Below are 25,202 nucleotides of genomic sequence, written 5' to 3'. Positions count from 1 at the left end.
GGTGGGTGTGAGAACTCCTACGAACGAGCCACGCCCACCTTCTGTACTGTGCAAATCAGCCCCACCCTCTTTCTTGAAGAGGACCTTATTTTCAGGTATATATAATATTATCCTGATATTATACACACTGATCAAAATGCCAGGTTGAAATATAATTATAACTAATTCTGAGAGATACATCAAACATTGATAATAGGTCCTATACATATCCTACATGGTATGTGTAGACTGTGTTCTCTGTCTGAGTCCAGTTCATCCAACAAATGCAGTATCTGTTCCGTTGTTGCCGTGGAAACGAGACTGTCACCATCAATAGTTACTTGACTGTCACCAAATGTCATGTGACTCACGTCTTCAGTCACATGACTAGCTTCCAATGTCCGACAACTTTCATCAAAGGTCTCAAGATTGTTTGATTTTCTATCGTTCAGTTGCCCCTCAGATGATCGTTGAGGTCTTAGATGAAGGGGTAGTGTGGAGTGTGTGTGTGGGCGTGAGGGGGTGGAGGTTGTGGGGGATGTGGGGGGTGGTCGCACAGTGGGGGCTGGTATCGAGGACGGCAGGGCACTACGATCAGATAAGACATGTCGTACCAATCCTTGAAGATCTCGTAGCTTAGCTTGCATGGACACCTTCTCTTGAGTGAGCTGCTCAATACAACGATCCTTTTCTCTGAACTTGCTCTTGAGAGCATCTCTCTGAGCCTGGTACAACGTGATGTAATCACCTGGAGACAGCAAAGGGGAGGAGGGTTAGTAGAAATCAATTAAGACATCAGACATTCGTGTATTTTGCCTACTATCTAAACACATTATAATTATGAACAGAATTGTTTGGACATTGTAATTGGTGTGGAATGGAATCATCACACGCCTACATATTGTATGGTGTGGAATGGAATCACACACCTACATATTCGGTAAGGAATGGAATCATCACACACCTACGTATTGTATGGTATGGAATGGAATCATCACACGCCTACGATTGTATGGTGTGGAATGGAATCACACACCTACATATTCGGTATGGAATGGAATTATCACACACCTACGTATCGTATGGTATTGAAGGGAATCATCACACACCTATTGTCTCTGTCTCATACGATAGATTCACTATGAGGTGCTCGTTCTCCTGCAGCTTCTCCAGGAGGTCGGCCTTCTCTGTCACAAGATGCACAAACTTTGCCTGAAGTGCGTTGAAGTTGTGTTGCAAGTGAGAGAGCTCATCAGCTGACATGTTGTGAATGTCTGTAGACTCACGCTCGGAGAAATCTGAAGTAAAAGGGAATAAATAATCTGAGGTCATAACTTCATTTTTGAGTATAAGCTCTATCACAGGACATGATTAAGTTACTATACTTCACTGGACCAAAATTTGCCAAAACCAATTAATGAAGTGTACCGTATAGCATGAACATTTCTACGGCAAGTGGAATGGCCTCTAAACAAACTTTTACAGATTGACAGCTTACCGAGGATTGCTAATACAACCCATGAAAACAGTAAAAGTTTGGTATTTGGTTAACGAAAGGGACCATGGTCTCACCTGTTGATTCTCTCTCCTCTTTAGTGACGAGCTGTTGTAGAGTCGTCTCGTGCTGCTCAGATAAGTGGGTGTGGCTAGCTTGTAACTCGACCAGCTGGTTGGAAAGGGTTGAATGATCCGTCTGTAGCCGGTTGAACTGGTCAGTCAGGTTTGTATGCTCAGTCTGTAACTGGACAAGCTGATTTTGCAGGCCAGTTTTCTCCAATAACAAAACCTACAACAATAAAAGTACATTTAGAATAATCAAACACAGTAGCTTCAAAACGACACACCTCATCAGATCTTTCTTCCCCCTCTGTAATCAGGGGTTTTCCCTTTGGCTCTGCTAGTGGGTGTGTCTTCAGATGAGCCACTCTCAGTCGCTCAGTTTCTAGATCACTGGCCAATTCCATATTCTGCTGACTCAGCCGAACAAATGCGTCCTGTAGCTCAACCATCTGCGCCTTGAGCTCCTTGTTCTGTGACATGGCTCTGAGAGGAGGAGGATTATTGCATGATCAGGGATGTGCCCACACTGGTCAATGTTAGTCTGTACTAACCACCTCTTGACAAAAATAAGTAACCTCTTAGACCTAGTTTACCATACATGTGTTAGGCTATAGCAATTTGCATGTTTTAGCCACCATTTGAAAACTGTGCATACCCCTGTTGATAAAACTTCGCCATAGACACACACACACACACACACACACCCGCCCACATCCACACCTCACACAGAGCTCACCTGGAGACTGCCTCCCTGTCCTGTGCTATGGTGGTGAGGAGTGACTGCTGGTCCACTGACTGCTCTCTCCCTCGAGACAGCTGCACCTCTAGCTCAGTGATACGACCTTCCTGCTCACGACTCAAGCTGTGGGGTGAAGGGCACATGTACATGTACACACTTTGATCTCAAACACAATTTGGGGTCGAAAAAAATTACTGATCTAAGCACACCATAAATAATTTTAGCACTACTAAATGAATATTTTAACGACGTTCTCAACACAAGTAATGAACCATCAAAGTTAGCTCCGAAAACACCTGATTCTGGAAAAGCATTCACTTTACATGTGTGCACCGTTGTTCTGTACAAGCAATTGCACGACTACCACTGCACGACTACTACCACTGTGTAGACACATGTACACTGCACGACTACTACCACTGTTTAGATCATGTTTGTCATAAATACTGCAATCTGATTGGTTAGAGGAAATGTTCTATCCAATTTAGAAAATCATGTACAGTAGAACCTCGATTATCCGGACACCTTGGTTCCAGAAGCAGGCCGGATAAGTGAATATGCCGGATAATCGAATAGATAAACCACGCCTTGATCCACCCACTTTATTGATGAACAGCAGTGCCACATGTTGTCTGCGCATGCGCAAAAGAAAAGCAGGCATGTCTCCATGGTAACAGCTGCAACGCGCATGCGCATTTTAGGGACACGCCCATTTTCTGAATTATGTAATCTGATTAAAAAGAAAACTGCCAAGCCGGATAATCGAGGTTCCGGATAATCGAGGGCCGGATAATCGAGGTTCTATTGTACTTCAATGGAAAATCATGTACTTCAATAGAAAATCATGTACTTCACTTAGAAAATCATGTAGCAAAGATTAGATAAGAACATTCAAATCTGATTGGCTAAATACTCATGGTTGCTATGATCTAAAATGCTTAGACACTGTTTAAGAAGTTTCCACATGATTTAGAAGTCCTCAGGGCTAGTAGAACCCTCACTACGTTCGGGATACTACAACCAGCCCTTTGGGCTTCTAAATCATGTAGAAACTTCCTAAACAGTGTCTAACTATTATATAGACACATGTACACTGCACGACTACTACCACTGTGTAGACACATGTACACTGCACGACTACTACCACTGTGTAGACACATGTACACTGGACAATATTGTACCTCGTTAGCTCCGTATTGCTTTGAGAGAGGTCCTTCACTAGAGCCTGGAGCTTTTCCTTTTCCTCCTGTACCATCTCCATGGCAACCCGGCTAGAGTCCACACTCTGGGCATGCTCAGTAGCGACCTGATTCTTGACAGACTCTACAACGACAAACAATGCTATGAATAATTTTAGTGATTAAATTACCAATTACACTTGTCTAAACTATCAATGAATCACCTACATGCCATACCATACACACCCTCTAATAGTTGCATCTGTGGGAGTGATACTGACTACACTCCATCAACTATAACAGGAAGCAGCTACCAGAGTCACTGCACTCCATCAACTATAACAACAGGAGCAGCTACCAGAGTCACTGGTTGAAACAAGTCAAGTCAAGAGATGGTCCAGATTGTGTCAGTCCTCCTGTTCTTGTCTGGGGCTGCCATCTCGTACGGTTTCAATCCAAACTTGATTGCCTCCATTGCTGGCTTCACTGTAGGATCACAAGACCATCACACCATCACACAAGATGCCAGTGTACGTGTCCTCAGAAGCTTCTTGCTAAACAATCCAAACAATGGTGGTGACAGCACCTCTGCTATACTCAACCTGGACAATCCTACAGCAGAGTCCCTGTTTGCAGCATATTACCAAGGCACTACTACCTGCACCCAGTCTCAATGCAGATTAATGTACCGACAATTTACCAGAGCTATGGCTACTGTTATGGAGAGCAATGCGGACATGGATACAGCAGAGGTAGGGATAGCTGGAACACATTTTGACAACGAACAGATCCTCGAGGGCCACAATCGCCTACTGGAGAAGAGGGAAGTTGTAGTGAGCCACATTCGAGGGCGGCTGTATGAGGAGGCACGTCGTGAAGTGGGTAGGGCTCTGCACACTCTGCAAGACTTCTACAGCCACTCTGACTGGGTGGAGCTCGGGAACACACAGCCGTGGGGCGTACTCGGAATGCCTGGTACAACACTCACAAAGATTGCCAGCCCTAGTGTCCCTACCTGCAGAAGCTGTCAGCGTGGTGCCACTGTGGATCCATCTCTGTTGGTATTCATTAGCAGATTCATTGCGTTCGATTACGAGTACAACTGTAACGACAACATATTGAGTGATATACAAAATGATATGGTCCTAACGACAGGGTACACGGGGTTCAGCAAGCCTGAGGGTAAGTGTAGCCACGGAGGCTTAGGTGACTTCTCCAGCACACTAACACCAGAGGGTGGCATTAACAAAGATAGCAACCAAAACAGACTAGCTAACCACTACACACTGCACGAGGAGGCAGCCAACGTGGCCATGCAAGCTACCGTTAACTTTCTGGAAGATATTAGGGAAACAGTTGGAGATGAAGTATTTAGACAATTTTTGGATATTGAGATATTGCACACTTCAGTGGCTTTCGTGGTGGACACTACTGCTAGCATGAGTGACGAGTTACCATGGATACAGACAGTGATACCAGTGATACAAGCACAACTAAGCAGTTACAGCACCAGCATCAGCGGAGGGGTCATCATCGACTATATACTGGCGCTCTTGAATGACCCAAGTAAGCTCTACAATAGTAGGCCTAGGGAATATGCCGTATAGCGGGTTATTCTTGTATGGTGGAAATTTTCGTATTTTTCGTATTGTAGAACATCATATGAATAGGTCCTACGTCACCATGGTTACCATTCCCTGAACATATATTTATTAATTTGGTAGTTTATACAAAAATGACCCGCTATCCGGTGCTATAATAATATTACTATATAAGCACATTACATAATTAATGAGACTAATCTGTGATCATTAATAAAAATGTGCTAACATCAGCTATTTTCTATTCCAGATCCAGGCACAGTACGAGTGACACAAAATGCTACAGAATTCTTAGACTACATTCAAGCGTTAACAGCATCAGGGGGTGGTGCTGACGATTGCCGGGAGCCAGGTTTAGGAGCCATCATAGAGGCAGCTAAATACAGCACAGAGGGGGGCGTTGTCAACGTGTTCACTGATGCTCAACCGAGTGATTATCTGCGTCTATCAGAAGCTGTAACCATTGTACAAGAGAAAGGACTCACAATCAACTCATTCTCAACCACAGGCTGTAGCTCACGGAGGCGCAAGAGATTTGTGGAGGGCCAACCATACGGGCTATTAAGTTTCCTGTCAGGGGGGCAATTTCACAGCCTACCCCCAGAGGACCTGTCAAACATCGCTCCTATTGTGGTGTCCTCCATCAAGCTAGACACTACGGCTACTATTCTTACTAGATCTGGGTCTTCTTTCTATGGTACTATGAATATTACCGTGGATAGCTCAATCACAGAGTTCCAGATAGTTGTCAGTGGTGAGGGACTAGCGCTGGGGAGTCTGACATCACCTCAAGGTTTGTACAATATGGCAATCTACTTTAGCATTTAGTGTGTATGTACAGTAATGCACACCACACACACACACCCACACACACACACCCACACACACACACACCCACACACACACCCACACACTACAGGTACTGATAATTTCACTACACAACTATTGACCTCCACCTCTACACTGATTGTGTACACGGTTGCCGTTGACAACCCTAACCAATACGGGACATGGCAGCTGGTCTTTAATGCCACCTCTAACTACCGAGCATTCGTCACAGGAGACAGCGACCAATCAGTCACCAGCACACTCTACCAAATAGCGGGACAAGTGAAACAAAAAGTGTTGCAAGGTACAGTGTACATACATGTATTGATAATATAATTATTATAGACTCTGAAATCCCATAACTGACTGACTATCCTACGCCTCGAGGCATTCCTTGTTCATGATAATAGAAACTGCTCCAGCTATCACACAACATGACCTCTAATGCACTAACTAGCACGCTGTATGTTATAGGAGAGGTCCTCACTCTACTGCTGAGTATGGACCAGGGAGCCAGTCTAACCTCAGCTAGTATACTCAACAAAGAGGGCAACCAGCTCTTTCCTCTGAGCCCATTTCCAGTGGGTGTGGGCATGTATGCCGCTATTGTCCCCGTTCCCCCCACCCCCTTCAAAGTAGGTGTGGTGGGCATGCGACCAGGAGGCCAGGCCTTCACTAGAGTCAGCTCAGTGGGTGTGGATGTGTCAGATGTACTTGTGAGATCACGTGAGTCTAACGGTAACACTACTGTACATGCAAGGCTTAGACCACAAAGATGTAGACTGTTACAGTATCTTGTAGTTACATGTACATGTACATGTATATAACCACAACGACATCTTTGCTTAGCAACATGACAGTTAATTAAAACTAAAATCATTTTCCATTCCATTCCAGCCGTTGGCCAATCCCCGTACCAAGTTCTCCGTACGGGAGAGAGTGTGACACTGGGTCTAACACTGACCAATGTTGGAGACAACTCTACCTTTAGAGTGGACGTTATAGCCAGGGGAAACCCCTCAGACATTGGGGAAACCCCCTCCAGATACACCTACACCTTGAGTGGAGGGTCAACCTCACAAAGTGTTAGTCTAGTTAAAGACAAAACTAAAAGCCTCGGACTAATTGTCATGGCAACAGGAGAGGTTACGGAAGCGGACACACTGTATCTACAGATAACTATGACGGATGAAAGCTCGAGTGAACGTAGCAACTTCTACAACCTCCAGTTCACAGGCACTACTGTTGTTCCTGTCGACAGGACACAAGTGGTTCGTCATACTGTACCCTAATACTATACACCCACACACACACACACACACACATACACAAGTGGTTCGTTACAGTACCCTAATACTATACACACACACACCCACAAACGCCCCCACACACACACACATACACACATGTACTTGTTCCTATAGGAGTTCTACAATGGAGGCAGAGGATTGCACGGGACTCTAGGGGGTGTGGTTACAGCGGCTGCTCTGTTACTAGGAGCTCTGCTCTACTAAACACTCGATGAGAACTAGAATTGTAGAATTTTGTATGCGTTCATGAGTAGATATTATAAGCATGTAGCTATTACTATAATTATGACTTTATTGCAGTACAAATTGTTAACTCCAAAAGCCTCCAAGCAGAAGTGGCAACTAAACACACTGTGTTCATCTCTATAGTGTTCAACTCACCATTTACAACCTGTAGAGCTACTAGCTGCTCCTTCATCGTCTCCATAGCAACTTCCTTCTCCACCAGTTGACCCTTGACCTCAGCCATCTACAGAGGGTTTGTCATAATCATCTTGTGCACATAACACACTCCAGGGATAAGGAACTACAGGCTATCAATGCATAGCAACCGTACCTTCTTGACTTGTGTCTCGTGCTGTTCCACTAGTGACTCTCTGAGAGCACTGAGGTCAGAGTATGACTGGTCTCGTTCCAACTTTAGCTGTCGTACATCACCATGGAGACGCTCTGTCTCCCCTTCTAGTTCCGCAAGTCGAGAGGAGAGATCTGCTTGAGGGGGTGTGGCACTAGCAGGGGAACCCCCAGATAGCTGGAGATACAAATACAGTCCATTTTAGTTAGACACAGCGCATTGTTTCAAGAGAGAGCAAATCAAGCCACTAGCTACTTGCCCAAAGCAAGTTTAAGGCTAAGAACATCTAATTGTGGTTTTACTGTTTGGCAATTCTCTGTTGCAAGTGCACTGCTGTCAGTAACTGATGTGGAGCAACCACAGCTTCATTGACAAAGGGTTGCTCTATTAGTGAAGCCATAACCCAGTACACACACACACACACACACTGCACCTGTTGTTGAAGCAGTTCTGACATGTTGAGCTTGCTCCTCATCTCAGTGGCAGTATCTCGCAGGGCCACCAACTCAGTGGACTGTGTAGTAACCCTGGCAACCAACTCTGTGTTCTCCTGTTGCTGGTCCTCTAAGAGTCCCCTTATTCTTGCTAGACCATCTCTGGCTTCACTGACATCAATACGAGACTGGGCCAGAGCTTTGGATGATCGTGAGAACTCCTCCGTCAACACTGTACGCTCTCTCCGCATCTCTTCGATTTTCCCGCGTGATTCCCTTAATTGGAGTTGGAAATCGGAGCATTCACCTGTGTATTAACCCAGTATGAGGGCAACAGTTGGTGAGGTATAATAGCTAGCTCTTACTAGATTTGGTTGAGAGCTGTTTTGTTAGCAGACATATTTTCGCTTGTAGTGTGGCCTTCTCATCTACTAGTATGTCTATCGTCTGAGCGTGAGCCTATGGAGAATGGGTATCCATGGTAACCACACACAATCATACAGTACCTTAGTAGCTACAAAAATGCCTGACAACCATCGGAAAAGTTAACAATTTCAACACTCAAACTATTAACAACACACACACACTGGCTGCCGTTTCACGAAAATTTAAATTCGCGAAAACATTTCTAACTGTCTTTCTGCAAAATTTTATACCCTCAAAATATACTGGATAAACAGTTAATTGTTAGCTCACTACCTTACCTTTATCTGTGCCCTAGTTTCGTCACTAACCGTATCCCCTGGCAACTGAAGGAGGCTGGACCGACTCTGACTGCGTGAGGAAAGTGGACTACCACCATTCACTGCAAACAATGGTCTAGCAATGAGGGGAGATTGCCCCAGCCCCTGCTCGTTATTCAGGGGAGATTGCCCCAGCCCCTGCTCGTTAGTTAGTGGAGATTGCCCCTGCCCTTGTTCGTTAGGATTCACTGTAAAACTGTTTTCTTTGGCTGTATCTATGGACAGACTTGTCCCAGATGAGGTAGACGGTAGTGAGTTGTGCTGACTCAGCGATACTCCACTGGTTGATAGTAGTGGACTACTTGTAGCGTGTTTGGTGTCTGATGGTGGGACAAGAGTAGGGATGTTGTAGCTATGGTAACCAAACGACGGAGGAGAGTCCCTGCCATTATGCTGAGGGGCTAATCTAATCCCCCCCTCTGAGAGGAGGCTGGATATCTCATTGGTCAGTTCTCTGAGACCTTGAGCCGAGGATGACATTGCTCTAGCCAATCAATCGTGTGGACTTGTTTAAAAGTTTAGCTGCATGTGATAGAAATACTCAGTTTACATAGATATACTACATTCAGTTAATTCTTATTATAACCTTGACTTACCTCTGCCTATTGTTAATGTTTCTTTCCTCCATACAAATCTCTCTCCTAGATCCTAGAGACTGACACACCTCCTGACCTTCCCTGTGGCTTTATTCTTTTCAATATTGTTTTTCCATGCTTCAACTCTGTTTTTCGTTAATTTAGACTGCTATTCCAGTGAATATGCAATGTTGCTCCCAGAGAACACTTCACAGAGCTATTACAGTCTTTAGAGGATCCACTCACAGCCTGAGGAGCTTCACCGTCCCCACCATGACCACTGGCAAGCTAGACTCGCCGCAATTCAAAGCCATACTTACTCCAGAGCTGACTAAACTAGGGTCCTTGTTCACCTCAAGAGGCTATGGCTTCAGGCTAGTAGGAGGTGTGGTGAGAGACCTGTTGCTGGGGAACACTCCCAAGGACATTGACATAGCAACAGACTGTACCCCCGATGCTATGATGGAGATATTCAAGGAGAATGGTGTTCGGTACATACCCACTGGTCTACAACACGGCACCATCACTGTACACTCTGAGACTGGAGTCGACTATGAGGTACACGTGTGCCTGCATCAGTATCTAATCCCACACACTCTCTCCCCCTTTCCTCATCACTATCCCCAGCCCACGGTCTATTACCGTGTAATACAGTGCCACTCTTATGCATATAAATTTTTTAAGTACAGTCTCACAAAAAAATGTTTTTCTGGCGCTGTAATTACATCAATTACGGTAGTCTTGTGTAATTGTACGACACTATTTAATAGACTAATTAATCTTATGTCAGGTGACCACCCTTCGAGTGGACAGAATCACAGACGGACGCCATGCAGTGGTTGACTTCACCAAGGACTGGCGATTAGACTCCCTCCGCCGTGACCTCACCATCAACTCCATGGGTCTCACACTCGATGGAACACTGTACGATTATTTCAATGGCCTCAGGCATTTGGAGGAGAGGAGGATACAGTTTGTGGGAGAGGCTCGAGCGAGGATACAAGAGGACTACCTTCGCATACTCAGATACTTCAGATTCTATGGCCGGATTGGTGGGCAATGCTGACTGTGATGCATGTATTTGCATGGTTACCAACTGTAGCTGTGATGCATGTACTTGCATGGTTACCAACTGTAGCTGCACTTTAGCAGAGTTCTGATGATCCAATTTAATGGATTTTTTGATTGACAAAGAGACTTTTCAAATTATGTTAAAAATTTTGTTGGGGCCCCATTTGTCATTTTTCGGCCTTGGACCATGGGCTATTATTATGCCTCAGTGCGCATGCGCAAGCGAGGTATACGGTAGTGTGTTTGTGTGTCTGTCTGTGTGTGTGTGTGTAGACTGCTACAGCTGCACAAGGATCAATGAAGTGCAAGTAAGAGTTTCTATAGGCTTCTAGTCATGTTTTCTTGGATTTTAATTCGTGGATTTGCAAAATAAAGCTTCGTTCTCGAGTTATGCCTAGTTTTGCTTACTTGGAATGCCATTGCAGCCTTTTCAGAAGAGTCCGTAGCAAAACTTGTTCACCGAATGTTGCTACTGTACTTAGTAGTTAGCTCTGCACTAGAACGCTAGCTATTTGTAGCTGCAAGAGTGAGAAGAGAGCTGCAAGGCTCTGCTGACTTGCCCATTAGTTTTAGACTTGAACTTTTGGCATCGATCGTTTTTAACAACAATCATGGTAGATTATTACCCACTATTTGAGTTTCCTGCGATTACATGTACAATGCAGCAAAATTAGATCATCATGATAATTATAATCAATGTGTGTATAAAAGCTAGCTAGTAGTTTTATGTTATGTAGCTTTGGCACCTCCACCGAGGCATCAGCACCCGCGGTGCTTTCACTATACATGGTATCACCAAAAATGGCAAATTTTTTCATCTCAAATATATATGTATACACCCACCAAAGTCTATAATCATGCATGTATATGGATGCTTCACTATTATTCCTCCTCCAGTTCCTGATGTTGATTGCCATGACTCTGATACTCTGACGGCCATACGAGAGAATGCAGTAGGACTGAAGGGCGTGTCTGTTGAGAGGGTGTGGTCAGAACTCAAGAGGATCCTCGTTGGCTGCCACGCCCCCCACCTCATACAGCTCATGTACAAACTTGGTGTGGCTGACTGCATAGGTAAGTAATGCTTAATGACAAGCTTGGTAGAGCTACAAGACGGTGTGTTTAAACCAAATATTTGTTAAGGTCCAAATCTATTTTTAACGAAAGAGCATGGGCTATATATAGCCTTTTGTGTTTTCTCCGAAATTAGCTTGTTTTAAGAGATATCTTTGACTACCTATAACTCTTGTTGAGGCCGCATTTAGTACATGTATATATACGTACATGTATGTATTCAGAAAGTTTACTCATAATTACAATGCCCTTTCCCTCAGGACTGCCCACTAACGGCAATGTGGCTGAGTTGGAGCGAGCCTGGAAGGTCATGAAAGGTCATGGACACACACTACAACCAGAGTCCCTTCTAATGAGTATAGTACACACTGTGGACGAATCATACGACCTCTCCCATGCATGGAAACTAAGCAACGATGAGAAACGCCTGGGGGCATTCATTGTACAGCATCGAAGGGAGGCATCCAAAGCGGACACATCTCTCAAGACGTACCAAGATCTAATAGTTGATGGAGCACCTGCTCGTTCTGTAGTGGAGCTGCTATATTACTGTGACAGACGTGCTTTGGCCGAGGAGGTGGAAAAATGGAAGGTACCAAAGATGCCAGTGAACGGCTATGATTTGAAGATGGCAGGATTCAAGACAGGCTCTGAGATGGGGTTGCTATTGAGGCTGCTCAAGGCACAGTGGAAGAAGAGTCATTTCACACTAGACAAAGAAGAACTGCTCATGATAGCAACCAAGACAGAACTTGAACCCACTAGCTAGACTTTATGTTTCTTGTGTATGTGAATGTGTGTTGTCAAGGTGTGTATAAGTTGTTCGTGTTTCTTGTCAGGAGCCCATTCTCTTATTTATGGGCCCCTGTTCTTGTGTATGTGTTGTCACAAGGTGTGTATAATTTGATTTATAGTACATGGGTATATCTACTGATTAGCATTTTATGATTGATAGGACCAATGCCCAAGAAAACTCAATTGTGCATGTGGATGTACAACAGATATAGGCTCCAGATCTGTTGATGAATTAAGGTGTATAATTATATATAGTAAGTTATGAACAACTAGAGAGCAACAAGACTGACATATTGCTATGAACCTTACATACTTCTCCATGCACACAGATTACTTGTTATAGCAGCAATCAGTGCAATCCTTACAAAGGTGTTTGATCAATCAGTGCAATCCTTACAAAGGTGTTTGATCAATCAGTGCAATTACATAGCATTTTTAGATAGCCATGCTAAACATTTACTTCATGTTCTGTAATACCTCTAACAAGTGTATGCGTCTCCTATTATCCAGATACCAGTGTGTACATATACCACATTCCACCATCATCATGCTGAATGCAGGCCACTACATAAACTGGAGTACGAGAAAGTTTGCAGTCACAGATTACTTGCAGTCTTCGTGTATAAGAATAGCTGCAAACGATTGCTGTCATCATGCAGCTGCTGATCATTGCTGCAGCATTACTGAGTATCCTAGTGCAAGGGTAAGCCCTTCATGAATTGATTCCAATATACCTTACTGCTGCATATACGTGACAGGAGTTACTGCCAGTTTGGCTCGCCACCACGCTGTCTGCTCAACCGTTTGGACTTCCTCCCCTGCAACATTGTCAACACAGGGAGACCTCCTGTGCCACAAATCAAGTACGTTCCTTACATGTCCAATGAAGGTCTTGCCATACCTGATTACTGCATCGTCATGAATATATACCCTTACTTGCATGCATGCAGTGAGTATGCAGCGTACACTACAACGATTCGTGAAACTCCCCTGAAGTGTAGCATTCGCTCACGTGATAACCACATCCTACAAGCTATCCCTACCATCGGTGGAGATCCTAGAATTTTGTATCTTTTCTCCCCAGGATATGGACAACAAGAGTCAGTCCATTAATTTCACACATGCATGCAAGTCACTGTTTTGTTTTGTTTTTATAGCTATCGTAACGAGCAGCTAATACGATACAGAGTACAATGTCCCAGCAACCATTTTTCTGTCTTCAACCTCGTGTCTTTGGACCTGGAACCACCTTCATGTAACGACAATGGCCAAACAAAGTAAGAAGTATATCATTCGTAAAGATTTCATGTGTATATATATCGAAGGTCATGCATCTAATGGCTGCTCTCTCATAGGTGTGTGGACTACCTTCTAGTGAGCCAGCTGGGAGGAGGTTTTGGGTCCCTTGAAGCGTGTGGTAATATCATCCCTAGCTCCCTCCAGCAACAGCTTAACAGCGATGAGATAATCCCTCATCTTCCGACTATATATACACCTCTCATCTCACTACTATACTGCAGATACCATTGAGGTGATACTGAGGACCAGTGAAACGGTACGCTTCCCTGGATTCTCAGCTAATGTTGTGTGTGTCGACACTGCACTCTTGAGTGGACTAGATGGTGGGACTGCACCAGGAGCAAGAATTGGAGGCACTGGGGTGTCTGCTAGACTTGAGCAGCTTGTAAGGCATGCAATGTTGTTATAGGCATGAACAATTCCCTGAGTATTGTGATGATATACAGAATACCAGAACGAGGAGACGTGTGGAGTATGTACATCGTATGAGACAGAGTGTAGCAGATGAGGCTAGGAGTCTGGCTTGCAGTGTGGATGATGTCAACATTCCATTTGATGCCGGGATCACATATATCAATAGAGTCGTCAGCATCGTCGACATGGACACCATGACTGTGATCAGGAGGTATGTCACATGTGAGGGTTCTGTATTTATTATACTTTAATTGTAGGCTACCAGCTCCAATCAACAAACTAACACTCTTGGATACCAGTGGCTCCACACAGGAGTTTTACCGAGAGGCCCCCCTAACCAATGGTTCCATCACTGTCTTTCCTGGCCCTGGTGAGTTAAGGCATACACTGCATGGCCCTAACACTATAGTCTACACATGCACATGCAGCCAGGCCCTCTGACCCCCTAACACTAGTCTACACACATGCATGCATGCAGGCCTTCTGACCCCCTAACACTAGTCTATACACATGCAGGCCCTCTGACCCCCGAACACTGCATGCACACACACATGCAGGCCCTCTGACCCCCTAACACTGCACACACACATGCAGGCCCTCTATAGTCTGACCCCCTAACACTGCACACACACATGCAGGCCCTCTATATATAGTCTGACCCCCTAACACTGCACACACACATGCAGGCCCTCTGACCCCCTAACACTGCACACACACATGCAGGCCCTCTATATATAGTCTGACCCCCTAACACTGCACACACACATGCAGGCCCTCTGACCCCCTAACACTGCACACACACATGCAGGTCCTCTATAGTCTGACCCCCTAACACTGCACACACACATGCAGGCCCTCTGACTCGAGCTGGAGTGTTTGTCTTCTACACCAGTTTCACAACCATCCCTGAACTTGGCAACATCTCACCACAGGTGATCATGCGATCATCTAACCGTGTCCTCACCCCCCCCCCCTCCCCCATCTTCTGTATAGCTGGTCATTCCCAGCGGTCTGGAAGCTAATGTCACTGCTACTCTCCTGGCAGGTCATGTGAGTCAGGCTCTGAACCAACAAATAGCGTGTAGTAAGTGAAATGTTGTATATTGATTAAAAAATGTGGTTGAGATGCGATATTATAGATTACACTGACAGTGAGATACTCCTTGCAATTCTAAACCAGCACACTCTCAACCCAGTGCTAGCAACGGTAGTCGACGTGGTTCTCGAATGCACTAACAGGTACAGTGCGTATGTAATGCTGCAACAGATTAAAAGAATGGCTTCATGTTGATATTAATTTTGTGCCCTGCATGGAGTCATATTTATTTCAATGGCATGTAGCTTTACAGCACAGGAATTGTTGACAGCCATGCAGCTCTTACTACAATACCCACACACACATGTTGTAGAACACAGCCCGGAAGAATTGAACCAATTGCTGCAACCATACGTAAGCTGTAGTTATGTATACAGCGTCATGCATGTATAACTTGCAAATAATATTATTTTGCTGCCAACTTAATTCCCGAGCATTTACCATTTACCATCCTGAGAACCTAGTTACAGAGCCGATTTAAAATGAAGGGGACCCAGCGTTAAGTAGAGCTTTTTTGAACGGCGATATCCAATAATGTTTGAAAACTTTGTTCATTACTATTGATTTACAGCACCCTATTGTACTGCCCTTTCCCTTGCTGGATACAATTCATGAAGTTCACACTTCAATACAAAATAATTGATTTTGATTTGTACATCTACAGCACTTGACTTTCAGTTCAGTCAGGAGGTGGTCTCCGTAGCAGAGGAGAATGGAACAGTAAGTGTTTGTGTGGAGATAGCTAGCAATCTGCCCAGAAACGTGGAAATACAAGTGGATCTAGTCTCACAAGATGGAAATGCCACTGGTAACTATAGCTACTCATGCAGTGTAGCCATGTTGTTCACTCCCATCTATAGAGCCGAGTGACTACACTGTTGTCAACACCACCACGGTCACGTTCCTCAGTGGAACTGCTCGTGATGGTCCAGGATCTCACATGTGCATAGACATTAAGATATCTAATGACAGTACGGTAGAGCTGGATGAGGCGTTCCTGTTGACAGCACATTCTCTTGATACTAATGTCAACATCATCAATAATGCCACTGTTATTATCATCAATACTGATGGTAGGTGATTATTCGTTGTTGTGTGCAATTTGGTACCCCCCCCCCCCCCCCCCCATCTGTATCTGAGTGTGCAATTACATTATACTTGTTGTCCTTGTATAGGCCGTTAACTGCTGTAGTAACTCATCTATAATAGACAAGTGACAGATTTTACTGTATATATACATGTATATACAACTGAGTAACACCATAGTTTATAGATTGTTCATCTTGTGTTTTAATGATTGTTTGCCCATGCATAGGGCTTAGTATTAATTATCAGTGTCATCATTAAACTCATTACACAAAATGAAAAACTGTTGGAGCAACAATTAATACTATTAGAGTCAAGTCCAAAAAGCCTCTAAGGGTTTCACACAACACTGCCTCTTATGTGGTGAGCTAGCTGGTGAGTTCAATAGTCTCTTTCTGGCAGCTGCTGTCTCCTGAATGGTGGTCAAGCTGAGGCAGTCGTCAAGGTGTCTGTTGAGGACGGTGTTATCACTAGTAGGGATCTGTCTCCCACACACGGGGCAATCAGTGACTTCTTTAGGGGGCTCAATAGTCGACAGTGGGTCAGTGGTTGGGTCCGTTGTTGGGTGGTGGTGTTGAGAGTGGAAGAAGTGTGTTAGCTTCATCATGTTGTCTGTACCGGTGCGCTGAAGCGTGCTGTCTGTACTGGTGCGCTGAAGCGTGTTGTCTGTACCGGTGCGCTGAAGCGTGTTGTCTGTACTGGTGCGATGAAGCATGTTGTCTGTACTGGTGCGCTGAAGCGTGTTGTCTGTACCGGTGCGCTGAAGCGTGTTGTCTGTACTGGTGCGCTGAAGCATGTTGTCTGTACTGGTGCGCTGAAGCGTGCTGTCTGTACTGGTGCGCTGAAGCATGTTGTCTGTACCGATGCGCTGAAGCGTGGACACTCGGACACCTGCCAATGTGTGCGTGTGAGGGGGGATATTATATATAGTACCGTATACCTTCTAATTTATCGGACACTTCTAATACCCCGGACACTCTTTTGGGCAATTTTCGTTGTTCTAATACAACGGACACTCCAGTGCTTTAATATTACATTTGTTCTAAATATCCGGACAATACCCTTGAAAAGTTGAGTTTCTTTCATAGACGGCAAGTAAGACTTAGAGTGCTGCAGTTAGATAGCTTTGAGAGCTAGTTTTAGATAGCTAGTGCAACTATTCAGTCGCACACTGTTCTATTAAACTTAGCTAGCTCGCATGCAGCTGCTTGCTTGTTCTAATTATTCCGGACACTTTGCACGCTCTATAAAAATCTGTTCTAATTATACCCGGACAATTTCCAAAATAATTATTTTTTCCTGTCCGATAAATTAGAAGATATACGGTACATGTACAACTCAATAACAGGCACAATTCTATACAACCTACATGTATGTATAAATTTGAACTGGGAAGCACAGAATGGAGAAATCAGATATTATTATTCCAACGCGTGTACATGTGCTAGTCTTACTCACCCATAAGTCGTAGTCTAAGAGGGGTGGGGCTGGCAGCGGCCATCTCTGCTCTCAGTAGTTGACTAGCCGTTCGGTAAATGTCGTCACAGCTGGTCACATGACAGGGGAGGGTCTCACTTCGAGAGCGGACCTCAAAGGTAATGGTCTTTATCTTCAGAGTGACAGTTCTACCCTACATGTATATAATTATAAGAGGGGGGCAAGGCAATTGTAGTTATTGTTAGCTAGATTATTTTGTTAGTCAGAGGAATCAAAGGAACAGATAATAATGACTCTAGTAGAGGTATACGTAGTGTACACACACTCACAGCTAGCCCCTCCCCCTCACACACACACACACACACTCACAGCTAGCCCCTCCCCCTCACACACACACACTCACAGCTAGCCCCTCCCCCTCACACACACACACTCACAGCTAGCCCCTCCCCCTCACACACACACACACACTCACAGCTAGCCCCTCCCCCTCACACACACACACACACTCACAGGTAGCCCCTCCCCCTCACACACACACACACACTCACAGCTAGCCCCTCCCCCTCACACACACACACACACTCACAGCTAGCCCCTCCCCCTCACACACACACACACTCACAGCTATCCCCTCCCTCATCATCTCCTCCGCCAGACACACACACAACTCCCTGCACTTGCACAACAGGTCGCTCTCTTTGCTGAGCTCAGCAAATGTCCTGCAACAAAACAACGGATGTAGTGTCAACACCCAATAATAATAATAATAATAATAATAATTGCATAAAACATTTTGTTACCTTTCAGTACTCAAGCTCTTTCGTTGGCTGTTCCTAAAGAGGACACGATTAATGGCACTCAAAAACTATTACATCATTCCTTACCCGTACGAATGAACGTTAGTGTCCCCTATCGCCATGGCAATCCGCAGGAAGTGTTGAGAGGTCGTGGAAGAGAAGAGGAGGTTTAGAGTAGCCCTCTGTTGGTAGAGGTGGTTACAAGTGGTCACTCCTAGCCCTTGCAGCAGTCTCTCTGTCACCTTGCCAATACCACAGATCTGCAGGACAAACAGAGAGAGAGAGAGAGGTGGGGGGGTAGTGAAGGATATCAGCACATGCAGAGAGAGGGGGGTGGGGGGGGGGGGGTAGTGAAGGATATAAGCACGCAGAGAGAGAGGTGGGGGGATAGTGAAGGATATCAGCACATGGTGGGGGGGTAGTGAACATGAAGTGGGATATATATCAGTACATACAGAGAGAGGGGTTAGGGAGGATAGTGGAGCTGAAACATAGTAGGACATAAGAACACAGACACAGTACATACCCTCTACAGTGATATGCTAACACACATATGTACAAGCAGTACCTTCCTAATGGGCAGTTGTCGTACGAACCCCAGCACTCCCTCTCTAGTAGGCTCCACCAGAAACTGACCATCCGGCTTGTTCATGTCAGAGGCCACTTTGGCTAGCATCATGTTCGGAGCTATACCAGCACTGGCCGTCAGCCCCGTTACCATGGTAATCTGGGAGCGTATCTCGGCAACCACAGAGGCAGCTATCTCCCAGTGAGCAGCAGAGAGAGGTCCATCAGGTGGAGTGCAGAGGTCATCAGAGTCTAGCAAAGAGAACAATATTATTAGCACCGCTGTTAATAAGAGACTGACCGGGAGGATCGAATGAAAGGCTAGCAAATCAAAACAAAGATAAGAGGCCTTGTGTTTTTGGCAACTATCTTTGACTGTCTGAAGCTTTAGTTTGTAACAAATACCTAAGAAATAAATCATATTTATCCATCAAGTTAGACCTATGCCTAATGGGGCCAACACCTTGCTCTGATGGTGGTGGAGTGTGGCTGTCTTGCTGTGTTCCATCATTCTGCTTCTTGATATGATACTTCTTGAGCACATAGTCAGTGATATCGAGGTAGGACTCGTCTAAACCCATGGGGCAGAACTGAGGGTCATATCGGGCCAGTACAGAGTGAACCTCTTTACACACGGCACGATACTTGTCAAAGTTGGTGCCCACTATGACAAGACGAGGGCACAGTTTCCTAGCAATGAACCCAGGCATGGCCGCCCTCACTCCAAACCTTCGAGCAGCATAGTTGGAGGTAGACTGTGTACATGTACAGCGATGACTGTAATGATCTCATAGCTATATATAGCTACTGTATAGCGCAGGTATTTAAATTTGTATGAAGTACTATGTCTATTCTAAATAGTCGTACAGCTCAGAACAATAGTGACGTAGAATATTAATTTTCGGATGATGCTCTACAACATGAAAATATCTACCATAGAAAAATAACCAGCTGTATAATTATGTACACTCACCAACATGGCCTGACTGCCCACTGCCATGGGAACGTCCCTCAGTGCTGGATTGTCTCTCATCTCCACGGCAGCATAGAATGCATCCATGTCCGCATGAACCACCACCCGACCTAGGACACGATCCCTCTCCAGCCTGTCCACCTCACGATCCATGGCTTGCTGGGAGGCACTCTTTTGAGCAGTTGTTAGCCTCTGTAGATTAGCAACCATCGTCTCAATCTTCTTAGTAACAGTTTGCTCCTTCTTTACTTCATTCTCATAGTACTTTGACCCTTTCGAAGCCTCAACGATAATCTGCGAGGAAACAGAGCTAGAGAAGATTGGTCCCTCAGGGGCAACCATAATTTCATAATTTAACTGTAATTTCAGAGCAGCTCTATTACATATGGAATAATTATCATTGGCATTACTATCAATAGTTTGAGGAGTTATAATGATACTGAGCTGGATATGGGATACCTGATTAATCTTGTGTTTGTCCAGTCCCTTCATGCCTGCCTTGTGGTCATTGAGGCCTATCCGAGACATAGGGACAGCGCTGTTTCTTATAGCACCAGCTCCAGCTCCACTAGCATCCATGACTGCATGCAGTCAGACTATCTAGCTAACCTCCTATATCTTTGGTAAGCACATATCTGGTAAAGATCGTTAACAACACATGTTACTTTTCAACTTTGTAATTTTCCGCCCTCGAAATATAACTTTTTTACAGCACGTGATGGGTAGAACATGAAGTGTGCACAAAATAATGAAATGTGAGACAATAATATTAAATGAACTATATCTATGCACAGCTGAATGATCCTTTTCTGTTAGTACATTGTTGTCCTTTAGCACAGGGTTCATCGAAGCACTCATCAATGTCCTTATCACAATATTGACCACCCCAACCATCTTCACAGAGGCAATGAAACGAGTTTCTAACACTCCCACATTCTTTGCAATGACTCGAGGGATACTTTTGAAGTAGATTAGCACAGTAGTCAATCTCTTGACACAGCATCCCAGTGTAGCCGCTCCAACACTTGCAGGAGAACCACGGAGCCGTGTCCGTGTGAGAGCACACTCCATTATCACCACACGGAGAGGGGGAGCAAGGATCTGATCGAGATAGAGTGGTCTCACATTGCTCCCCTGTGTAGCCACATGGACAATCACATCTTGAGCTTGCATTCAAGGAGTAATAACCATCTGAGTTTCTGTCTCCCTCTACGATGCAGACACCGTTGTTGAGGCAAGATTTGTCAAAGCAGGGGTCAATTAAGTGTTTACATGTCTCTCCAGTGTGGTTTGGGGGACAGGAGCAAGTGAAGTAGTGGCCTTCAGGCTGACAGGTCCCACCGTTGCCACAACGATCTCCAGTAGAACATACATCAAAGGGAAGCTCACAATGTTTGCCTTGGAAGTCTGGGTGGGGAAATTATAGTTTAAATTAATCAAAAGTTTGTTTTTTAAGAGGTTAGTGATATAAGAGAGTGTTGTTTACGTGGGATCAATAAGAACAATTATCCTCTAAAGAGAAAGTGTAAGTGCTTGTCTAAAAGTGATTAGTGAACACTTATACTCACTGGGAGGGCAAGTGCAGGTGTAGGCTGTGGCTGTCAGTCTGCATTCACCTCCGTTCTGGCAGAGGTTGCTTTGTGGAAGACATTCCCATCGAGTTTGTATGTTACATTGAACCACATTTCCAGCGAAACCATAGTAATCATTGCACGTACACAGCGCGGATACAATGCCATTTATATCAGGTACGACTCGGCAATGACCATGTCCACTGCAATCTTCATTGACACACGGATTAGTCGTGTAGTTACAAGTCAGTCCGTAGTAACCGTCATGACAATCGCAATGGAAGCCGTTACGAGGTCCCACGGTATCGTAACACACACCGTGAGAACCACAAAGGTCAAGGGTACAATTTGCTGCAGAAATTAATGGATTTATTAATATCAAGAACTCCCCCAGATGCACATGCCTCACTTAATTATCACATTTCCCTCACATTGTGATCCCTGGGGAACCTTGTACTGACATCGGCTGCCCGAGAATCCAATTGGACAAGTGCAGAGATACTGGGAGGAATTGGTGGGATGCACGGCACACACTCCATCACTGAGGCAAGGGTTAGAGCGCTCACACACAAACACATCGCAAGCAGGCCCAGACCAGTTACCAGAACACCTGCACAAACATGAAAGATGAAATCCTTGCAATGCAGCACTCTAATAATAACATAAAAGTGCTGCAGACTACACAATTATTCAGTATGCATGCAGGAGCAGACTGCATGTACTGTACAGCCTTGCACTTACTGGCATGAGAGCTCCCCCAAGTAGGCTGTACATTCTCCGTTACTGCAGGGTGGGTCACATTCATACGCTGCATGCATGGAGAGATAAAGAATCGTTGAAAACATGAAACAAACCAAATCGAACATTTGTTGTGTGGATGTGCACACGTGCAATGAAGTACAAACCTGCAGTTGTAGCACTCCATGCACACAGTAACAGAGCACTGGCAATTGTTAACAATCGTTGTTGCATCTTCACTGTTGTGTTGTTTCAAATAGCCAGCAACAAAATCAAGTCTCAAGTCTTTTTAGTTGATGAAATTTGCTCACAACTTGAGTGTTTTATAGACTGGAACGTGCGAGTGTACTGTTGCTATAAACTGATACATTGTTTATAATTACTAGTTAAAGTATGTGAAACCGGACTACCACATAAGTGGGCATGCGATGTAATTAAGTACCTTACAAAGTTAGTACTGGATGGTATCAAGTTAAGCATTATGCAAGGAAACATGATCGCTCTGAGCTGTGGATAATAGTAAATCGAGAATGATATGACCACAAGTATTTTAAACCATTACAAACCACAGCTAACACTCGGTCAGTGATATACAGTCAAGTATTATGAGAATGTTTAGGGGATCCAGTGATTGCCTCAAATGCACAAAGCTATCTGTAGACTAACTAGTTATTCTGTTATCTCATACAATAGTGCATATTATTGTGTATGTACACGCACACTTGTATTCCCGTGGCCACTAGACTATAAGGCTTATTACTTCTCAGACTAGCTATCCATACCATCCCATGTCTCTACTGCACATGCTCAATGATCCAAGAAGGCAATGAACATCTCAAATAACACTTCACAGTAGTAATTAAATGCTTGGTAATTTGCAGGCCATGGAGGCACTACACAGTATATTGTTATAGTAGAGAAGAATACAACACAACGCTCAATAAATGCAAAGAGTTCAGTGTTTGAATGTTGTGTGAAGTGTGTTCAGTGTCTCGCCTTGACTGGAGAGGTTACCACTGGGTACTGCGTGAGGTCAAGGGTCACTGTCTCGCTGACAGTACAGTCTCCGCCCACCTGTATATAGGAGTTGCAACAATTAGTTACATTCCGACCCAATTAGACAACTGCTCATTAAATTAGCGTGTAACTATTTTGCCAAGATACCACGACTCAGAACACACACGACAGAATCAGCAACCAATAATAAACACATTCCATACAGGAACGCAAACAACCCCCCCCCCTACAGACATACCTGGCTGTATATTCCAATAAGGGCGTCAGCATGGCAATAGAACTCCTCTTTGAGGGAAATGACTACACACTGGAAAGACCCCTCCCTTGTCTTGTCCATTATGTAGCGTGCCACCTACACGGAAGTGAGAGCAAGATGCAGGATGAGACTGAAATTAGACCTCATCAGTCTGGAGCCTTAGGCTGGGAAACTGATTTCTATTTATCCGGCCTAGGGCTGAGGAATGTATGACTGTGTGTGTGTGTGTGTGTGTGTGTGTGTGTGTGTGTGTGTGTGTGTGTGTGTGTGCAACGCTCCTGTGTAGGTAATGAACTGTACACAGCAATTACTCATCCTAACTGGGAGGAACATGCTCCAATTTCCCTCAATTAAAGTGTTGTACATACAATCATTATATTTGTCTTATTTGCAGCAACACCATCTGTAAGCTGCCTATCCAAGCATAATTATAAATCGGTGGAATTCTTATTGCTAGGCAACGACCACCCCCCCCCATTATTGCTTACACAACACACTTACCCTATTTATATTCGTGTTGTCCAAAGCAGCGTCAATCTCATCCAATACAAAGAACGGGGCAGACTGGTAACTATGGACACACATAATTATGATCACAGAACTGTGTACTGCTGTTGAGAATGTGGCCACGGTACGCGCACGTAGGAGGGATTGTTAGCACAGTGCATGCTGCTAATTGGAAGTTTATCATTCTTACAATCAATGAGTTATAACTGAGACATTTAATTCAATAAAGTTGTGTGTGGGACGAACACAACGAAGCACCCTTCTCACCAGACACGTGCAGGGTTAGGGGTAGAGTTACCAAGAGTCCATAATAAAACAGAGGAGTATCCAATGTAGTATAGCTATATCAGATGTATTCGGAAAGTAACGTGACTTCCTGTTTGGTAACTGACCAATCCGAGCGCCTGCCTGGAGCTGCCACTCGTCTCGAGGCAGCAAAAATATTATTATTGTCAAATTGTCAATATTGATCACGCGTTTCAGACAGAAAGTCACGTTACTTTCTGAATACATATGATACAAGGTAAGGCTTCGTTCGATACTCCTTCTCTCTTGTATTATGGACTCTTGGAACTGCTATTCTAACTTACCCGTGAATGGCAAAGAGTAGTGCCAGAGCTGCCACAGTCTTCTCACCACCAGACAGGTTGTCCATGGGACGGAAACGTTTCCCTGGGGCTATACAGTTGTAGCTGATGCCTTCTAGATAGGGTTCCTGTACAAGGGACACAGGGCATAGCTATTGTTATTGGTTGCATGTACGTCTATACATTTCACAACAATTATGCTTACACAATAAATTAAAAGAATGACCAAATGTTGAATACAACTCGATCATGCGTCGTATAAATTCAATGAAATCAAACGCTTGGCATACTTTCACTGTCCCTGTAATTGCAGGTGGGTGTTTCCCATGAGAGTAGCTAGTCAGCTATGTCGACAATCCTTACTATCTCACACGATAGATTAAGTCATTAATT

The 25,202-nt window shown here is 44.5% G+C and overlaps 7 protein-coding genes across 7 annotated transcripts in view; 3 read left to right on the top strand and 4 right to left on the bottom strand.

Moving 5' to 3' along the window:
- Positions 1–144: 144 nt before the first annotated feature.
- LOC135342358 (golgin subfamily A member 2-like) lies at positions 145–9,693 on the bottom strand. The gene is made up of 12 exons (XM_064539079.1): positions 9,543–9,693; positions 8,908–9,468; positions 8,569–8,662; positions 8,203–8,510; positions 7,752–7,946; positions 7,577–7,664; positions 3,460–3,601; positions 2,276–2,401; positions 1,824–2,022; positions 1,552–1,765; positions 1,089–1,277; positions 145–727 (listed from the first exon to the last, which is right to left on the bottom strand). The coding sequence occupies exons 2-12, from the start codon at positions 9,424–9,426 to the stop codon at positions 180–182; spliced, it is 2,622 nt and encodes an 873-aa protein (XP_064395149.1). The 5' UTR covers positions 9,427–9,468; positions 9,543–9,693; the 3' UTR covers positions 145–179.
- Positions 3,707–7,516, top strand: LOC135342357 (von Willebrand factor A domain-containing protein 7-like). The gene is made up of 6 exons (XM_064539078.1): positions 3,707–5,022; positions 5,308–5,850; positions 5,977–6,189; positions 6,360–6,611; positions 6,783–7,156; positions 7,310–7,516. The coding sequence occupies exons 1-6, from the start codon at positions 3,849–3,851 to the stop codon at positions 7,397–7,399; spliced, it is 2,646 nt and encodes an 881-aa protein (XP_064395148.1). The 5' UTR covers positions 3,707–3,848; the 3' UTR covers positions 7,400–7,516.
- On the top strand, positions 9,672–12,616 carry LOC135342365 (CCA tRNA nucleotidyltransferase 1, mitochondrial-like). The gene is made up of 4 exons (XM_064539091.1): positions 9,672–10,079; positions 10,312–10,573; positions 11,490–11,666; positions 11,927–12,616. Exons 1-4 carry the CDS (start codon positions 9,705–9,707, stop codon positions 12,433–12,435), a joined length of 1,323 nt encoding a protein of 440 aa, XP_064395161.1. The 5' UTR covers positions 9,672–9,704; the 3' UTR covers positions 12,436–12,616.
- A 406-nt stretch (positions 12,617–13,022) lies between these two features.
- LOC135342353 (uncharacterized) lies at positions 13,023–16,596 on the top strand. The gene is made up of 15 exons (XM_064539073.1): positions 13,023–13,164; positions 13,220–13,324; positions 13,412–13,561; positions 13,619–13,738; positions 13,817–13,878; positions 13,982–14,145; positions 14,207–14,385; positions 14,432–14,544; positions 15,027–15,106; positions 15,168–15,258; positions 15,314–15,413; positions 15,584–15,624; positions 15,935–16,078; positions 16,131–16,343; positions 16,446–16,596. The coding sequence occupies exons 1-15, from the start codon at positions 13,115–13,117 to the stop codon at positions 16,451–16,453; spliced, it is 1,620 nt and encodes a 539-aa protein (XP_064395143.1). The 5' UTR covers positions 13,023–13,114; the 3' UTR covers positions 16,454–16,596.
- On the bottom strand, positions 16,575–20,775 carry LOC135342352 (DNA polymerase kappa-like). The gene is made up of 9 exons (XM_064539071.1): positions 20,593–20,775; positions 20,134–20,427; positions 19,624–19,915; positions 19,162–19,412; positions 18,681–18,853; positions 18,597–18,629; positions 18,419–18,515; positions 17,815–17,986; positions 16,575–17,247 (listed from the first exon to the last, which is right to left on the bottom strand). Exons 1-9 carry the CDS (start codon positions 20,710–20,712, stop codon positions 16,670–16,672), a joined length of 2,010 nt encoding a protein of 669 aa, XP_064395141.1. The 5' UTR covers positions 20,713–20,775; the 3' UTR covers positions 16,575–16,669.
- Positions 20,776–20,798: 23 nt separating this feature from the next.
- Positions 20,799–22,882, bottom strand: LOC135342354 (neurogenic locus notch homolog protein 1-like). The gene is made up of 5 exons (XM_064539074.1): positions 22,610–22,882; positions 22,446–22,512; positions 22,136–22,314; positions 21,702–22,055; positions 20,799–21,540 (listed from the first exon to the last, which is right to left on the bottom strand). The coding sequence occupies exons 1-5, from the start codon at positions 22,674–22,676 to the stop codon at positions 20,918–20,920; spliced, it is 1,290 nt and encodes a 429-aa protein (XP_064395144.1). The 5' UTR covers positions 22,677–22,882; the 3' UTR covers positions 20,799–20,917.
- Positions 22,883–23,256: 374 nt separating this feature from the next.
- LOC135342351 (structural maintenance of chromosomes protein 1A-like) overlaps positions 23,257–25,202 on the bottom strand; it is a 10,637-nt gene continuing 8,691 nt past the window's right edge. The window contains exons 40-43 of the mRNA XM_064539070.1: positions 24,813–24,937; positions 24,217–24,286; positions 23,698–23,811; positions 23,257–23,516 (exon numbers count right to left, since the gene is read on the bottom strand). Coding sequence (XP_064395140.1) covers positions 23,427–23,516; positions 23,698–23,811; positions 24,217–24,286; positions 24,813–24,937 — 399 coding nt within the window. The 3' untranslated portion in view covers positions 23,257–23,426. The remainder of the gene's footprint in view (positions 23,517–23,697; positions 23,812–24,216; positions 24,287–24,812; positions 24,938–25,202) is intronic.

Source organism: Halichondria panicea, chromosome 10, assembly GCF_963675165.1.
Source record: "Halichondria panicea chromosome 10, odHalPani1.1, whole genome shotgun sequence".
NCBI classification, from domain to species: Eukaryota; Metazoa; Porifera; class Demospongiae; order Suberitida; family Halichondriidae; genus Halichondria; species Halichondria panicea.
This window is presented reverse-complemented; position numbering and strand designations above follow the sequence as displayed.

Bases quoted from the DNA above. Each gene is read 5' to 3' on its own strand.
- LOC135342357 (XM_064539078.1), top strand. From the start codon at position 3,849: ATGGTCCAGATTGTGTCAGTCCTCCTGTTCTTGTCTGGGGCTGCCATC. The intron at 6,190-6,359 runs GTACAGTGTACA...TGTATGTTATAG, and splicing joins GAAACAAAAAGTGTTGCAAG to GAGAGGTCCTCACTCTACTG. The intron at 7,157-7,309 runs GTTCGTCATACT...TTGTTCCTATAG, and splicing joins CTGTCGACAGGACACAAGTG to GAGTTCTACAATGGAGGCAG.
- LOC135342354 (XM_064539074.1), bottom strand. From the start codon at position 22,676: ATGCAACAACGATTGTTAACAATTGCCAGTGCTCTGTTACTGTGTGCA. The intron at 22,513-22,609 runs GTTTGTACTTCA...CCATGCATGCAG, and splicing joins ATGGAGTGCTACAACTGCAG to CGTATGAATGTGACCCACCC. The intron at 22,315-22,445 runs GTAAGTGCAAGG...ATGTTTGTGCAG, and splicing joins TTGGGGGAGCTCTCATGCCA to GTGTTCTGGTAACTGGTCTG.
- LOC135342353 (XM_064539073.1), top strand. From the start codon at position 13,115: ATGCAGCTGCTGATCATTGCTGCAGCATTACTGAGTATCCTAGTGCAA. The intron at 13,165-13,219 runs GTAAGCCCTTCA...TATACGTGACAG, and splicing joins CTGAGTATCCTAGTGCAAGG to GAGTTACTGCCAGTTTGGCT. The intron at 14,146-14,206 runs GTAAGGCATGCA...GATGATATACAG, and splicing joins CTGCTAGACTTGAGCAGCTT to AATACCAGAACGAGGAGACG.
- LOC135342358 (XM_064539079.1), bottom strand. From the start codon at position 9,426: ATGTCATCCTCGGCTCAAGGTCTCAGAGAACTGACCAATGAGATATCC. The intron at 7,947-8,202 runs GTGCAGTGTGTG...TTGTATCTCCAG, and splicing joins CAGAACTGCTTCAACAACAG to CTATCTGGGGGTTCCCCTGC. The intron at 7,665-7,751 runs GTACGGTTGCTA...AACCCTCTGTAG, and splicing joins ACGAGACACAAGTCAAGAAG to ATGGCTGAGGTCAAGGGTCA.
- LOC135342352 (XM_064539071.1), bottom strand. From the start codon at position 20,712: ATGGATGCTAGTGGAGCTGGAGCTGGTGCTATAAGAAACAGCGCTGTC. The intron at 19,413-19,623 runs GTGTTGGCCCCA...TCTCTTTGCTAG, and splicing joins TCCACCACCATCAGAGCAAG to ACTCTGATGACCTCTGCACT. The intron at 18,516-18,596 runs GTAACAAAATGT...GTTTTGTTGCAG, and splicing joins AAGAGCTTGAGTACTGAAAG to GACATTTGCTGAGCTCAGCA.
- LOC135342365 (XM_064539091.1), top strand. From the start codon at position 9,705: ATGCAATGTTGCTCCCAGAGAACACTTCACAGAGCTATTACAGTCTTT. The intron at 10,080-10,311 runs GTACACGTGTGC...ATCTTATGTCAG, and splicing joins AGACTGGAGTCGACTATGAG to GTGACCACCCTTCGAGTGGA. The intron at 10,574-11,489 runs GTGGGCAATGCT...TTCCTCCTCCAG, and splicing joins CAGATTCTATGGCCGGATTG to TTCCTGATGTTGATTGCCAT.